This window comes from Quercus suber, unplaced genomic scaffold (assembly GCF_002906115.3).
Source record: "Quercus suber isolate HL8 unplaced genomic scaffold, Cork oak 2.0 scaffold_129, whole genome shotgun sequence".
In the NCBI taxonomy this organism is placed as follows: Eukaryota; Viridiplantae; Streptophyta; class Magnoliopsida; order Fagales; family Fagaceae; genus Quercus; species Quercus suber.
The window spans coordinates 600,685-615,083 of NW_027069592.1; the positions used below are offsets into that span (position 1 = coordinate 600,685).

A 14,399-nucleotide genomic window follows, 5' to 3' on the forward strand; every position below is an offset into this window, starting at 1 on the left:
CGTGGGTTTGGGTTGCCTGGGTTTTGATTGTGTTTTCTGGGTTTGAGTTGCTGTGCTACTGGGTGTTGCTCTGTTTTTAATGGGTTTTGGGGTGGATTGTTGGTGACGGTGGTTGTGGTGGTGGTTTTACAATGGATTGTGGCTGCCACGGTGGTGGTGGTGGCGGCGGCGGCAGCGGCAGCAGCAGTGTTGTAATGGTCTGTGGAGGTTGACTGTGATTGTAGTTTAATGTGATGAAATTTGTTTAATATTATTTAATGGGTTGGATATATTATTTTAATATATAGAATGGAAGTATAGAACATCTGATAAATGATATGTTGTAAAATGGTGTGTTAAAATGATAAAGTAGGTTTTTGATGTTGTAAAATGACATTTTTTATGAGAGAGCTGATGAGAATGCTCTAAGCGCATGGCACCCACATTGTACGCGGTTTATATTTTGGCATAAATTGTAAAATCACTTCCAAAAATATTTTACAAGAAGTCCACATTTTCACAATTTATTTTTTACAAATTCTAAAATGACATATTATGAATATGATGACTGGATAATAAAAATTTATGCTTAACATCACTCAAATTTTTTTAATAGAAACTAGCGATAGGCCCGTGCATTGCGCACTTATTATTATTATTATTTGTAAATTAGTATTATTATTAAGGAAACGAATGTATGTGTACTATTAGTTTAATGGTCCATTCTCTCATTTTTTGATTTTTTTTTTCAAAAAAATTATAGGGTAATGTACAACAAAAGGATTTTTTTTTTTTTTTTGGTTATAGTTATTTAGCCATTATGCATTTCTAATTTATTGTTATTGCATTTACTAGTAATATTATTAGTAATACATACTATCAACAGATATGCAATATATAAATTAAATGGAATGTTGAAATAAAGTGTTCAATAGTTGAATTTATTATATTGGATTAAAAAAAATTTGAATGGATGTGTTGAAGAAATTTATAGATTAAATTGTATTCATAATAATTCATAAAGATAAAAAGTATAATTTTTTAATAATAAATTTGAATTTCAATGTCCGTTTGCTTAGCCATAAACTTGAGGATTTTTATGTAGAGATAGATGAAATTAATAAAGAATAAACCTTGAAAATTTTAGAGAGATAGGACACGGGAGTACTTTTGGAGAAAAAATCCAAATTAATTTTTAGTTAAACTTATTAGAAAGTAAAATTTTTATAAAAATAAGTGGTTAAGATTCATTATGTGAATGACCAAAATAGAAATCTTAACTTAATAAACTACCATTACTTTAAAAAAAAAAAAAAAACTAAAGATATATAACATAACTTATCAAATTATTCAAACGAACTTTTGTTAAGAAATTATTTAAATCTGCTATCAAATATATGACATACCTAAACATGGCTTTTTAAAAAACAATGAAATCAAATAGACATAATAAAAAAAAAATGTAGAAAATGAAAAGAAGACAAACCTTTGTATAGATTTTTGTGTTGTTGAACATTACTCTCATATTTGTAGACTTAATGTGATGGTGGCCTCATATATATATATATATGTGTGTGTGTGTGTGTGTGTGTATGTATGTATAGGTAAGCAAGATTGTTCTATTATTTGAATGATTATTGCGATTTGTTGATAATAATTAATAAATAAAATAAAACCTGAAACAATTTTTTTTTCTCCGATATAATGGAGATGAGGCAATTGGTTGTTGTAAGGACCAAATAAACTGGCAGCCCAAACCCACTTAAAACAATGAACTGTACAGTTCAGCCTTGGCCTAAGTTAATAAAATTTGTAAGAGAGGGAAACAAACAACAAGAGATGGCTCTGCTTGAGAATGAAAATAAGGAAGAAAGGGCTGACATAATGGAATAGATGAGCAAATGTCTCCACAGAAGCTTGCCCAAGGAGACCAATGTTATACAGAAAGTTACACTATTCACTCTATTCTCTTAATGTTCTTCTTGTTTCTTTTTCCTTTCTTGATACTTGTGTCTGCCTCTTCTTCTCTGAAAACCCTATTTTTCTTATATACTCCTCCCTCCTCCATATCTTGACCTCCCATCTTTACCTAACAAATCTCTACTCATGACACTTGTCTCTTTTTACATCTGAAGAAGGTGGTAGTAGGAGCTTGCTCAGCTGTGACTTACACTATTCAGGTCACTTCCTCATCAATACAGCTGTTAAAGCTGTTACCTACCATTTAATGCAGAGGCAACAGACTACTCCAAACTGGAAACTTCCCATATTCTCACTGATTCTCTCTCTTCAGACCATTCTTCCCAACTGAAATGCCTCAAAGTCCTTTGTCTCATCCCCTCCTCTCCTCGGGTGAATTTCCTCTTCAGGCATGTGGTATCCCCACATCAATATTGCAACTCTTCAATTTCGTCCTTAGTCCTCGGGCACCCACAATTGTCATTTAAAGTAATTAGAAATTTAGAATAGTAGAGATATCACACTCATATAGTCATATGTTTGTATTACCTTGGCAAAAAAAAAGTTATTCTTGTTATAAGAATGACTCTTTGTTTGCCAAGGTAATACAATTAGATATATAATATATAATTAGGTACATAGTTAGATGTCAATGAAATACAGTTTGAAATTTTTTTAAAAATAAATAACTTTAAATCTTGTATTATAATAGCATTTTTAATTTATTATAGTTCTATTTTTTTTGGATGAATTTATTATGGCACTACATTACACATATTCAACTCATTTTAAAACTTGCCTTTTAGGTTAGCTAATAAAAAACACTAAGGGAAAAAGAACATGAAAAGAATTGATGAGGTATTTAAAAGGTTCTTATAGTTGATATTTATTAGTATTATGGTGGCATTTATGGTGTGCATTTAAGGTTTTTTTTTTTTTTTAAATTTTATTTACTGTTGGCATATGACAAAAAGATTGACATGTGTACCAATAATTATATGCCACGTGGCATTATTTTTCCCTATCATACCTAGTAGATGGAGGAAGTTACAAATTGTGATACATGTTACAAGTAATGTTGCAACTACAAATTATTTTTATAACATTTTTACAAATTGTTGATGTGACTAATTTTTTATTGGTTTTCAATACTTTTCATCAAGGCCTACCATTAACAATTTAACATCAGTTTTTCATTTACTAAAAACTACTCACTACATCATCAGTTTGTAAAAATATTTATATTTCTAGCATTATTCATGTGTTATTGTTTTATGCATTATCAAAGGAACATATGTCACCATTTTGCTCATCCACCAATTTCAGGGATCTAACTTCTATAATAAACTAAATCATATATAATTCCAAGTTTAAAGAACCAAAAAACAAAGGATTGTGTTTACACTCTTAGAGCATCCACAGCAGTGGAGCTATTTTTTTTAGCTATTTGGTACCATAAAAAGTTGCTTTATCTATTTTACCTACTCATTTTACAAAACATCATACAACAGTGGATCTATTTTAGCTTTCAACATAATAAAATAATATAAACACACAATAAAATATTCATCATATATAGCATCATCATCTCTATCTTTCTCTCTCTCTTCCTCTTCATCTCTCTCTTCTCTGATACAAAGCAAGCAAACCACCACACCACAACAACAATCAAACCCCGGCAAAAATCACACAGGCCATAATCCAATCAAACAACACTGACGGCACAAACCCAGCACAAACACAAACACAAACACAAACTCAGCACACATACACAAATCTAGCACAAACTCGGCGGCGATGGGGCTTGGGGAGATGGGGTCTCAGCCCGCTAGAACTGCTCAACTTGCACCTGCCAAAATCGCTTGACCTGCGACCACTAGAACTGAAGGCCGATTGACCTGAGCACCACCGCAATCGGCGATTTCATCGGCGAAGCAGAGAGGTGATCAGGGAGGCGCTAAAGGAAAAAAATGAGAAGGAAAAAATAGAAGAAAGAAGAGAAGTCGGGGAGAGAGAGAGAAAGAGAGAAAAAGAGAAAAATTTAATGAGAGAAGAGAGAGAAATTTAATAAAATATTATTATTTTTTTTAGCTTCTTGCTACAGTGCACATTTATTTATGGATGTGCATTGTAGCAAGAAGCTAAAAAAAATTTAGGTATGCCTCCATTGCTGTAGCATGTATTTTGGTGTTTTGGTGGAGCTAAAATAGCTATATAACTATTTAGCTGCAAGTGCTCTTACGGCTTGGAGAATAGATTTCTTAGATTTTTCTCTCCCCCAACTCTGTGCCTTATCTATTTCTCCCAAAAAAAAAAAAAAAGGACTCCATGCCTTCTCTTGTTCTTTGTTTAACGGACTGCCTCAGTTTTATGCTTAGTGAAACGATGTTAAGAACAGTTTTATGCCTCAGTTTAATGATGTCAAATAGGTGTAGTGTTTGGGTTTAAGTTTTTAGACGTGCGAAACACTAAGATAGGCATGAAACACATTGACTTTTCATTTTTTAATTATAAATGTGGCAGATTTTTAGATGAGCTTCCATTTTTTTTTTTTTTTTTCATATGGCCTCATAACCTTAATTATAGGAAAAAAATTCTGCTATTATATATAGTATATGACTAGTCGCAAACCCACGAGTTGTGTGGGATAATTTTTTAGGGTGATCTTAGTAAATATATATTTTTATTATTATTATCATTTTAGTTATTAACAATTGATTTTTCATTATTTTTTAAGTTAATAAAAACTTTATATATACCTATTTTTTTATGACAAAACTTATATACAATAACTTAAGTGCTATTCCCAAGATTTCATTTCTTAAAATTTAGTCATATGTACTAAAATTTGACATGTGTGTTAAAATCCTAAAAAATATGTAATCCAATTGTTATATTTTCAAAATATTTAGTCATGTTCATACCCTTAGTGCGATGATCACTTCACAAGTATAAGTGCTTGTGGGGTGTGGGAGGCAAGGGTTAGGGTTTAAGTCTTCAGGAAGGAGCTTCACACACATATACACTTAGATTAGGTTAGAGTAAAATTCTATATTGTATCAAAACAATTTTTTTTTTTTTTGGTTGGTGAGAGTTGTAACCATTAGCTATGTCTATTTTTAAAGAGACTAAATTCTGTAAGGATGTGGTGTAAAACCCATGTTTTACCCCTCCAATCCCAACATGTCATATCATCTTATTACATATTTAAGAATAAATACAACTACACCTAATCATTTCTAATAACCATATATAAATTTAACTAAATTAGGAGTTTATTGAAATGTTATTAGGTATGGTAGGATGTAATGAATTTTAAGTAAAAATGAGTTCCGATTAGCTTAACTGGCAAAATCTCTGATGGTTGTATAAAACGCCATAGGTTGAAACTCTCTTAAAAAAATTTAAGTAAAAATCTAATATGGTAATATCTAATTAGATGGTGTAACATATGATTTTTACACCCTATTATTACCAAATTCGAACTCATTTTTAAATATCTAAAAAAACAAAGGATGAGATTGTTATAATTCGTAAAAATCTATGGTCTAAAATGACAAAATAAAAAACTAGAGCTCGAATTTGTCATTACAAAAAAACTGTGGGTTTTGTTTTTTTTTTTTTTTGCGCGTCCGATCAAGGCTACAAATAGGTAGTAGCCACACCCACACTGGAGGGCGAGTAAGAGAGAGAAAAAAGAAAGCGAAAGAGAAAAGAGAGAAATGCGGAAATTCGATCCATGGCCTATTTTCTTCAAGCGCGAGTGGAATCGCAACTGGCCTTTCCTGGTCGGCTTTGCCATCACCGGAGCCATCATCACCAAGATGTCTCTCGGCCTCACCGGTATATATCTTTTTTTTTTTTTTTTTTACCATTTCAAAATCCCTAGTTATTATCATTATCATTTCTTTTAGCTCCAGATTTTTTAACCGTCCGATTAATTTGACCTGTAGAGGAAGATGCCAAGAATTCACCCTTCGTTCAGAGGCACAAGAGGTACACTACTCTCCAATCTACAAAACCCTAGATTTCATATTAACTCCTAAAATTGAAATCTCTCATATTTGAAATCTGCGATTAAATATTAATTGTTTGGTTGCAGATTTAAGTAGCTCAAATCTGCGATATTTACTAGTTCTGCATTGATCTAGACCTAAGATTAATATATATTGATTGGTTTTGGCTTATTGATGAGATGAATGATTGTATGTTAATTAAAGATTTGGACCTTTGGTACATATAAATTCGTAGAAGTGGTGGAACTGAATTGGTTAGGATCATGACTTGGTGCTCATTTTGTTCAGTCGCTGAAAACCAAACTTTTTTTAAAAGCCCGTTTTTATTTTTTGGGTTCAATAAGCTCATTTTTAATAAGCTACAAAAATAAGCTGTACCAAACGGGCACAGAGTTGAGTTATGAATTGGTAAGGTGGTGCTTTTTGCGTTTCGAATGTATCTGATTGTGGTAAGCAGCACAGCACTAGAAGTCTGCATATGGATAACATGTTCCGATAGTGTTTGGGGTAACACAGAGTGAGCGACACACTCATGTGACTGATGGGAGCCATTGGCACTCGCTTGGTTTTATTGTCACTATTAGAGCATCCTTTGGTTTTATTGTCACTATTAGAGCATCCTTTTCAACTCCGTTATTTACTTTAAAACAGGAGCTTTAGCTCAAATGACACTTCTTTCTCTTTAAGAGCAAGGTGGAGGGTGAGGTTCTGGTTTCCAGACCCACTTGGCCTCCCACCTCCTTGTTAGCAATTCAGTCAGTTGAGGCGAATTTTGTGCATCTTTGTATGAATCTCTCTATCTTTTAGCTTGGTTTATACCAACAATGGATCAACCATGTTCAATCATGGAAAACTCCACTCGCTCCCCAGCAAAAATGATGAGTTGCAAACCTCATACTAATTGAGTTTTTGGCATGGACACAACACGACGTATCTATTTCCACATATTTCTCGCGTCATTTGTACTATAATTAGATGCATACAGCTCTAATTTAAAGAAAATACTTGGATATGATTTGTGTAGATGACTTCAAATGATTGAATTAAAACTATTTGCTACTTTTTTTTGTATGCATCGTATGAGACTTTTTAGGTCTAGTGATTTCCTTAGGCTTCGTTTGGGAGGAGGGAATGGAATGGAATGGAAATGAATGAAAATAATGATTTTAGAATATTCTTCCATTCCCTTGTTTTGGAGTTTTAATGGAGGGAATGGAAAGTTCATTCCTTGTTTGGGAGTTTAAGTAGGAGGGAATGGGATGGGTAGGAGGGAACATTCATTCCTCTCTATTCTCTTAAAACCTCAAATTTTCATTCCCTCGAAATTGGGAGGAATGGGAGAGAATGAAATTAGATTTAATGATTTTTTTACTAAAACTCTCAAAATATCCCTGTATATTCAACTTTTTATTTTAAAATAGGAGTCTAATAGTAATATTATCATAAAATGATTCCATTCTATTTCCTCCATGTTGCTTCCAAGTAAGATTACTTACATTCCAATCATTTTCATTCCTTTTCATTCTTTTATTTTAAAACATCCAATCAAGGTTACTTAATTCCATTTCATTCATTTCTCTTACTTAAATACATTCCATTCCTTTTCATTCTCTCATGATCATTCCATTCCATTCCTTAAAGTCCCTCTAATTTTATGTTCATGTATTCTTATTTTAGTTTTTCTTCATTGAAATATCCTAGTACTCTTCTTTGTTTGTATATGTGGCATGTCTTTTGATGAAGGACTTGCATATGATCGCATGTTTTGGATTAAAAAATTGAAGTTGGAAATTGATACAGGAATGGCCTATGTTGATTGATTTACTTCAATCTGTACCTGTTGTGATAGGTTATTTACTTTAGATGACATATGTTTTGGCTTAAACTTGAAAGTTGGAAATTGATGAAATTGATATGGTGATGGTCTGTGCTAATTAATTTACTTCAATCTGTAGCTTTTGTGATAGATTACTCACTTTAGATGACATACCACTGCCATGGTTACTCAACTATTATCTGAAATTAGGAGTGATAAGTAGTGTGAAGTATCAAATGGCATAAAGCTTCCCTTGGGATGTTGTGGCAAATATACTTTGGGTTAGATATGTTCACCTATTATTTTCCATGGAAAGTTCTGTCAATAACACGATTTGATCTGGTGATATTGGTCAGATATGATTAATATATATTTGCATGGGACAATTTTTGTTTTTTTTTTTTTTTTACAATCTTATAAGTAATGGCATTGATGAGTCTCATTACTTATATTCGTCCTGATTTTGTAGGTGATTTCTGAATGACAGCATAGATGCTAGCTTTGCACCCCTACTTTGAGAGGGGAGTTTTTCCTGCTTTTGCTTCAATGATTGTGTAATAACAGAAGTGAGATGTTCGGGATACTCTATTTTTTTTTTACCAGCAGATGTTTCAACATGAATAATATTGAAGACTTTTGTTGATTGGGCAAGGGCCTTTTGCACTTGAAGTGATCAAATTTAAGAATGGATTGATGCTTGTTTTATTGTGATAGCAACTTCATATGAATTTTTCCCCTAGCCTTTTTGCTAGCGTCAAGTGCAATATCTATTCTCCTCTGGGAAAATTATGTTTTGTGTTAATTTGTCTGGTTTGAGGTTGAGAAGTGAGAACCATACAATTGACACCCTATATATCTTCATATGGGGCCTATAAATTTTTTTCGATGGAATGGTTCTTTTGAGCATTATCCTTCCATTCTTGTTATGCAGTGTGGATTTAGAATAACAGAAGTTGGGAAGGGTATCTAACTCCTGTGCCCTAATATTGTTGATAGGATTCTTACAGTATATAACTAGTTGGCCTTCACCACCTTGCTTCGGACTAATATTTCCAATATCCATTTGGCTCTAAAAAGATGGTCTCCATTAAGAGAACAAGNTTAAACTTGAAAGTTGGAAATTGATGAAATTGATATGGTGATGGTCTGTGCTAATTAATTTACTTCAATCTGTAGCTTTTGTGATAGATTACTCACTTTAGATGACATACCACTGCCATGGTTACTCAACTATTATCTGAAATTAGGAGTGATAAGTAGTGTGAAGTATCAAATGGCATAAAGCTTCCCTTGGGATGTTGTGGCAAATATACTTTGGGTTAGATATGTTCACCTATTATTTTCCATGGAAAGTTCTGTCAATAACACGATTTGATCTGGTGATATTGGTCAGATATGATTAATATATATTTGCATGGGACAATTTTTGTTTTTTTTTTTTTTTTACAATCTTATAAGTAATGGCATTGATGAGTCTCATTACTTATATTCGTCCTGATTTTGTAGGTGATTTCTGAATGACAGCATAGATGCTAGCTTTGCACCCCTACTTTGAGAGGGGAGTTTTTCCTGCTTTTGCTTCAATGATTGTGTAATAACAGAAGTGAGATGTTCGGGATACTCTATTTTTTTTTTACCAGCAGATGTTTCAACATGAATAATATTGAAGACTTTTGTTGATTGGGCAAGGGCCTTTTGCACTTGAAGTGATCAAATTTAAGAATGGATTGATGCTTGTTTTATTGTGATAGCAACTTCATATGAATTTTTCCCCTAGCCTTTTTGCTAGCGTCAAGTGCAATATCTATTCTCCTCTGGGAAAATTATGTTTTGTGTTAATTTGTCTGGTTTGAGGTTGAGAAGTGAGAACCATACAATTGACACCCTATATATCTTCATATGGGGCCTATAAATTTTTTTCGATGGAATGGTTCTTTTGAGCATTATCCTTCCATTCTTGTTATGCAGTGTGGATTTAGAATAACAGAAGTTGGGAAGGGTATCTAACTCCTGTGCCCTAATATTGTTGATAGGATTCTTACAGTATATAACTAGTTGGCCTTCACCACCTTGCTTCGGACTAATATTTCCAATATCCATTTGGCTCTAAAAAGATGGTCTCCATTAAGAGAACAAGATATTTCCACCCGATATTGTGTGAAATAGACGAGCTTAATTTAGCAAATCTATCGGGGGAGGTAACATCTCACCAAATTTGCAAGAATTTTTTTTTTCATTAAATGTGGTATTTAAAATTTTTATACGAGATTTGTAGGAGACAACCCCGGATTTTCTGTAGTAAAATAAATGCTGTCTGGTTCTGGGGAGGTTAGTAGTGGAGAGGTGGAAGAACTTGTAACTTTTTTTTATAATTTCTGAAATAACAATTGTGAGTGGTAGAAAAAAAAGTTTTTGGTAGGTTTATGTGAAAGCTGTAAATGAATGGTCGAGCAAGTGGCTGATAACATCACCATATCTTATTACACTATCCCTTTATTTTGAATAGCAATATTTGGTTAAGATGCATATTGATTCAAGATTGAATAAATTTTATGCTAGAAAATTTCTTCCATTGAACTGCTGATTCAGAATAACCTATAATAGATAGATTTGAACCACAACTATGGTACTCATTTTGGTCCATTTACTGCAAGTACAAAGTCCAGATTTGGACTTAGAGATGGCTGTGGCACTCTTTTATAGTCTCATACTCAGAAGAACATCTCCAAAAGTCCAAGATTTCAAATTTACCAGGAGCGGCAATCAAATTACTTCACAGTTTCTCATTAAATGCATGATACTAAACAGACTACAATGTTCATACCAATGTTTTAAAAACTGGATTGATTAAAGAACCAAAAAATAAAAAGTTTAAGTGCTATGAGGTCAACTGGAGTTTAAGTAGAGACACAATTAATTGAAATAAGATTAAATAGAATCAATGTGTAAAACTAACAAAATTGACTAAAACCTATCTAAAGAGATTTAAACAATTTTCAAACTATTTTTCACAACTTATATAAGAAAAATAAAAGATAATAAAATATAAACAAACAAACAAACCAGTATCAAAATTGTAATTAATCCACCTTATCACATGTGATTGACTGTAAGTAACAATATTTTCTAAGGAGAGGACTGGCTGACATTTTCCCCAAACCCAACAGAACCTCCTAATATTGACACCCCAAGCACATCATCCTTTGGCTGGGGAGGGGGCTCAGGCCTCAGGGCACCCCACCAAATAAAAAAGTGACAAACACCAATCTTAAAAGAGCCAAACCACGACACCATTTCAACTCTGAGTCTGACAGTTCAACTCACAAACAGTTTTGTGAGTCAGATGGTTTGACTGCCAGTCCCGTGGTTTGGCTAGACTTTTATTCTGCCTGTTTTTGAAGCCTCAAGAAATTACTGAATTGCTGGTTTGACAAATCAGTTGAACCAAGCAGTAAGGGCTGATTTTCAAAACTTTGGTACATACTTTGTTAAATATCACAATTGTATACGGTAAAAACAATGGCAAAGAGAAACTGACCTCCTTCACTGTCTCTGCAAGTTCAAGCATTGTAAATTCACCTGAAAATTGTACAAGAACATCTAGGTTAGGAAACGCATGAAAAACCAACTTCAATGGAACTGATGTATCTACAAATGATCACACTTTCTAAAATGACCTGGGTTTCCAATATTGATTGGCCCAGTGTTCTCTCCTTCCATCAGACGAATGAGGCCATCGACCTATAGCATTTTAACAAATAATTATAGCATGATAACTAGATACACATTCATACATGGCAGCAAGGAACAAAGAAAATTAGAAATGCTGCATACCATGTCAGAAACATAACAGAAACTGCGAGTTTGTGTTCCGGGAAGTTGGACTGTCAAGGGTTCACCACTGCATGTGAAACAGGGAGAAAACATTGACAGTTATGACACCAGCAGCTGAGTCAAGAGGCAAAGGTTTTAACTATTCCGCCGAGGGAGGATATAATGGACCAATTCTTATAATTCAATATAATTTTTTTTTGGGTTAAATTTAAGATTTATTTCCTATTGGTAAGTTACACGCATCCAGTGGGTTTTGAACTACAACCTCACCCTCCACTTCTTATGGGAGAAGGAAGTGTCATTTGAGCTAGCTCATTGGCTTAGAATACAATGTAACTACTTAACAGCTTTTGGATTTCCATATTTACTGTCATGCATGCACATCAAACACATTAATTTGGGCTTCTATAGGGCCTCAATATGAGAGAACTGTATCATTGCTGCATCACACTAATGTCACTATCATGGTCGGATAGAAAGGCAACAAAGAAATGAAACAAAGGGTTTACCGAAGTGCTTGAGCTATGAAATTGCTGACAACACGCCCATCGTCAATATTCATGCGTGGCCCATATGTGTTAAAGATTCTGGCAATGCGAATTTCTGTTGGAAAAGATAAAGGGAGTTAATTATTATTATTATTATTATTATTTTAAAAAAGAGGAAAACTTAACATCAACTTTACCAAGGACAATCAAGAAAAGAATTTGCTTGGAATAAGGAAAGCTAGAAATTTACCTATCCCATGCTGCCTATGATAATCAAACATCAAAGTCTCAGCCACGCGCTTTCCTTCATCATAGCAGCTCCGAACTCCTATTATTAAAAAACAATGTATTTTGAGCTGAGTGTATATTCTTGTTAATTTATTTTGTTTTCTAAATCCTCAAGTATTTGTATACAGAAAAAAGACTAAAAAAGTATAAAGAAAAAGAAATCCTTTATTGATGCAGAACAGTTTAATAGAAGACCACCGAAGAGTACCAATGAAATCCTTTATTGATGCAGACATCTAGTATGCATCTAGTACAATCATGATATAGTTAAGATGGCAAAGAAATCTGCTAAATAGCTAGTATATTACTACATGTTTTTTCCACATTATGGAACTTATTAGATATTTGCTGAAACAATAGCAATGGGCAGCCGACAGATCACTTTGTGCAGTTCACAAGTATATTGTCTCTCATTTTTGTGCTATTCTGGATAATAAATCATAACTTATGACAATGATCAAGGAAAGAAGTTCGGTCTGTTCACTATCTGCCTGAGATAAGTTCTCAGAGATATCATGATTGCATTTTGTACATGTCAAATACAGTACACATATTTGTATGTATACCTTGATCAAAATTTAAAGCTATTTTAAATAAAATTAAGACAATAAGGAAAATCTTTCTAGTTTCTTCAATGAAGATACATCTCCAGTTAGGATTTGTAATAAGATAAATGGTAACCACCTTATAGATTATACAAAGGATCACAGGATTAATTGGAGAGGAAAACCTACCAATTGGGTTCACATTTCCCCAATAGCTCTCTGGCTGGGGATGCACAAGAGGATCTCCATATACCTCTGAAGTTGATGTAAGCAAAATCCTGTTCAATGATATAATGAGTATAACTAGTTGATGATGCCAATCAAAGTAATAAGTAGACTGTCAAATCCCAAACCTGGCTCCAACTCGCTTGGCAAGTCCCAGCATGTTTAGTGTACCAATCACATTTGTTTTTATTGTCTGTTAAAGTATAAAAACTAATAGTTAGGAAAAATCAGTGGTTCTTCACAAGTTTAGAACAAATTTTGGCTGAAGATTTTATATTAAAAAAATAAAAATCAAACATTTAAGATGATAAAGCAATGAGGGACATTTAGCTCAAGAAAAAATTATGCTCCAACTACCTCTGTTTTCATGTACCAAGGCTATTAGAATTTTCCTACTTACATTAATGTGGCCAAAATAATTGTCTTACAAAAATGCCAACTAAAATTTGTACTTCTACTACAACCACCAATATTATAAGACATGGGCATTAATCAACATAGATCCCATGATATAACAAGGTAAATGATGTAAAACTTGTATGTCAGTATCCTAGGATTGTTGATGATGTTTCAAATCACCATACCTATTCATAGTAAAGTATTTATTAAATGGTCATTTGGATGTAAATCCAATTGCTTTTATTGTAATCAATTTATTGGTAAGTTACACACACAGTAGGCATTGAATGCATGTCCTCAACCTCCACCTTGCTCTCGTACAAGGGGAGGAGGTGCCATTTGAGCTGGAGGCCTGGAGCTCATTGGCATTTTCAAATGAAAAAGTAATAGGATCAAAAGATAGGACATTGTGGGAGGAGATAAACAATGCAGCAAGGAATTGTTGTTGACCACATCAAATGTTCAACAAAAAGGACATATAGGACTTCCTAGACAAGAAAAAGACAAGAAGCTGAGACTTGTTAAATTACTGATGATACACACAAATATATATCTAAAAAAAGAATCAAACATATATAATACACACCTTCACAGGATTGTATTTGTAGAAAATTGGAGAAGCAGGGCAAGCAAGATGATAAATCTGATCAACCTCGACCAACAACGGCTCAGTGACATCTATATAAGAAAAATCAAAAGCAAAGTGTAATTTATATTCATCCAAATTAATCCCACGAAGGGAAAAAAACAGGATAATACTCTGTTGCAAAACTAACAAAGCACATAAGTTCAGAACGAAATACAATGATTATGGTGATTAGCACTCATCCTATAACGGGATTTGCATTTT

At 33.2% G+C, this 14,399-nt stretch overlaps 2 protein-coding genes across 2 annotated transcripts in view; one reads left to right on the plus strand and one right to left on the minus strand.

Annotated features, from left to right (window-relative positions):
- Positions 1 to 5,580: 5,580 nt before the first annotated feature.
- LOC112026137 (ATP synthase small subunit 6, mitochondrial) lies at positions 5,581 to 8,475 on the plus strand. The gene is made up of 3 exons (XM_065776174.1): positions 5,581 to 5,781; positions 5,892 to 5,934; positions 8,240 to 8,475. The coding sequence occupies exons 1-3, from the start codon at positions 5,661 to 5,663 to the stop codon at positions 8,241 to 8,243; spliced, it is 168 nt and encodes a 55-aa protein (XP_065632246.1). The 5' UTR covers positions 5,581 to 5,660; the 3' UTR covers positions 8,244 to 8,475.
- A 2,383-nt stretch (positions 8,476 to 10,858) lies between these two features.
- Positions 10,859 to 14,399, minus strand: part of LOC112026144 (UDP-glucuronic acid decarboxylase 6) — a 5,913-nt gene continuing 2,372 nt past the window's right edge. The window contains exons 6-13 of the mRNA XM_065776175.1: positions 14,136 to 14,227; positions 13,279 to 13,343; positions 13,115 to 13,203; positions 12,343 to 12,420; positions 12,114 to 12,207; positions 11,605 to 11,671; positions 11,448 to 11,511; positions 10,859 to 11,349 (exon numbers count right to left, since the gene is read on the minus strand). Coding sequence (XP_065632247.1) covers positions 11,174 to 11,349; positions 11,448 to 11,511; positions 11,605 to 11,671; positions 12,114 to 12,207; positions 12,343 to 12,420; positions 13,115 to 13,203; positions 13,279 to 13,343; positions 14,136 to 14,227 — 725 coding nt within the window. The 3' untranslated portion in view covers positions 10,859 to 11,173. The remainder of the gene's footprint in view (positions 11,350 to 11,447; positions 11,512 to 11,604; positions 11,672 to 12,113; positions 12,208 to 12,342; positions 12,421 to 13,114; positions 13,204 to 13,278; positions 13,344 to 14,135; positions 14,228 to 14,399) is intronic.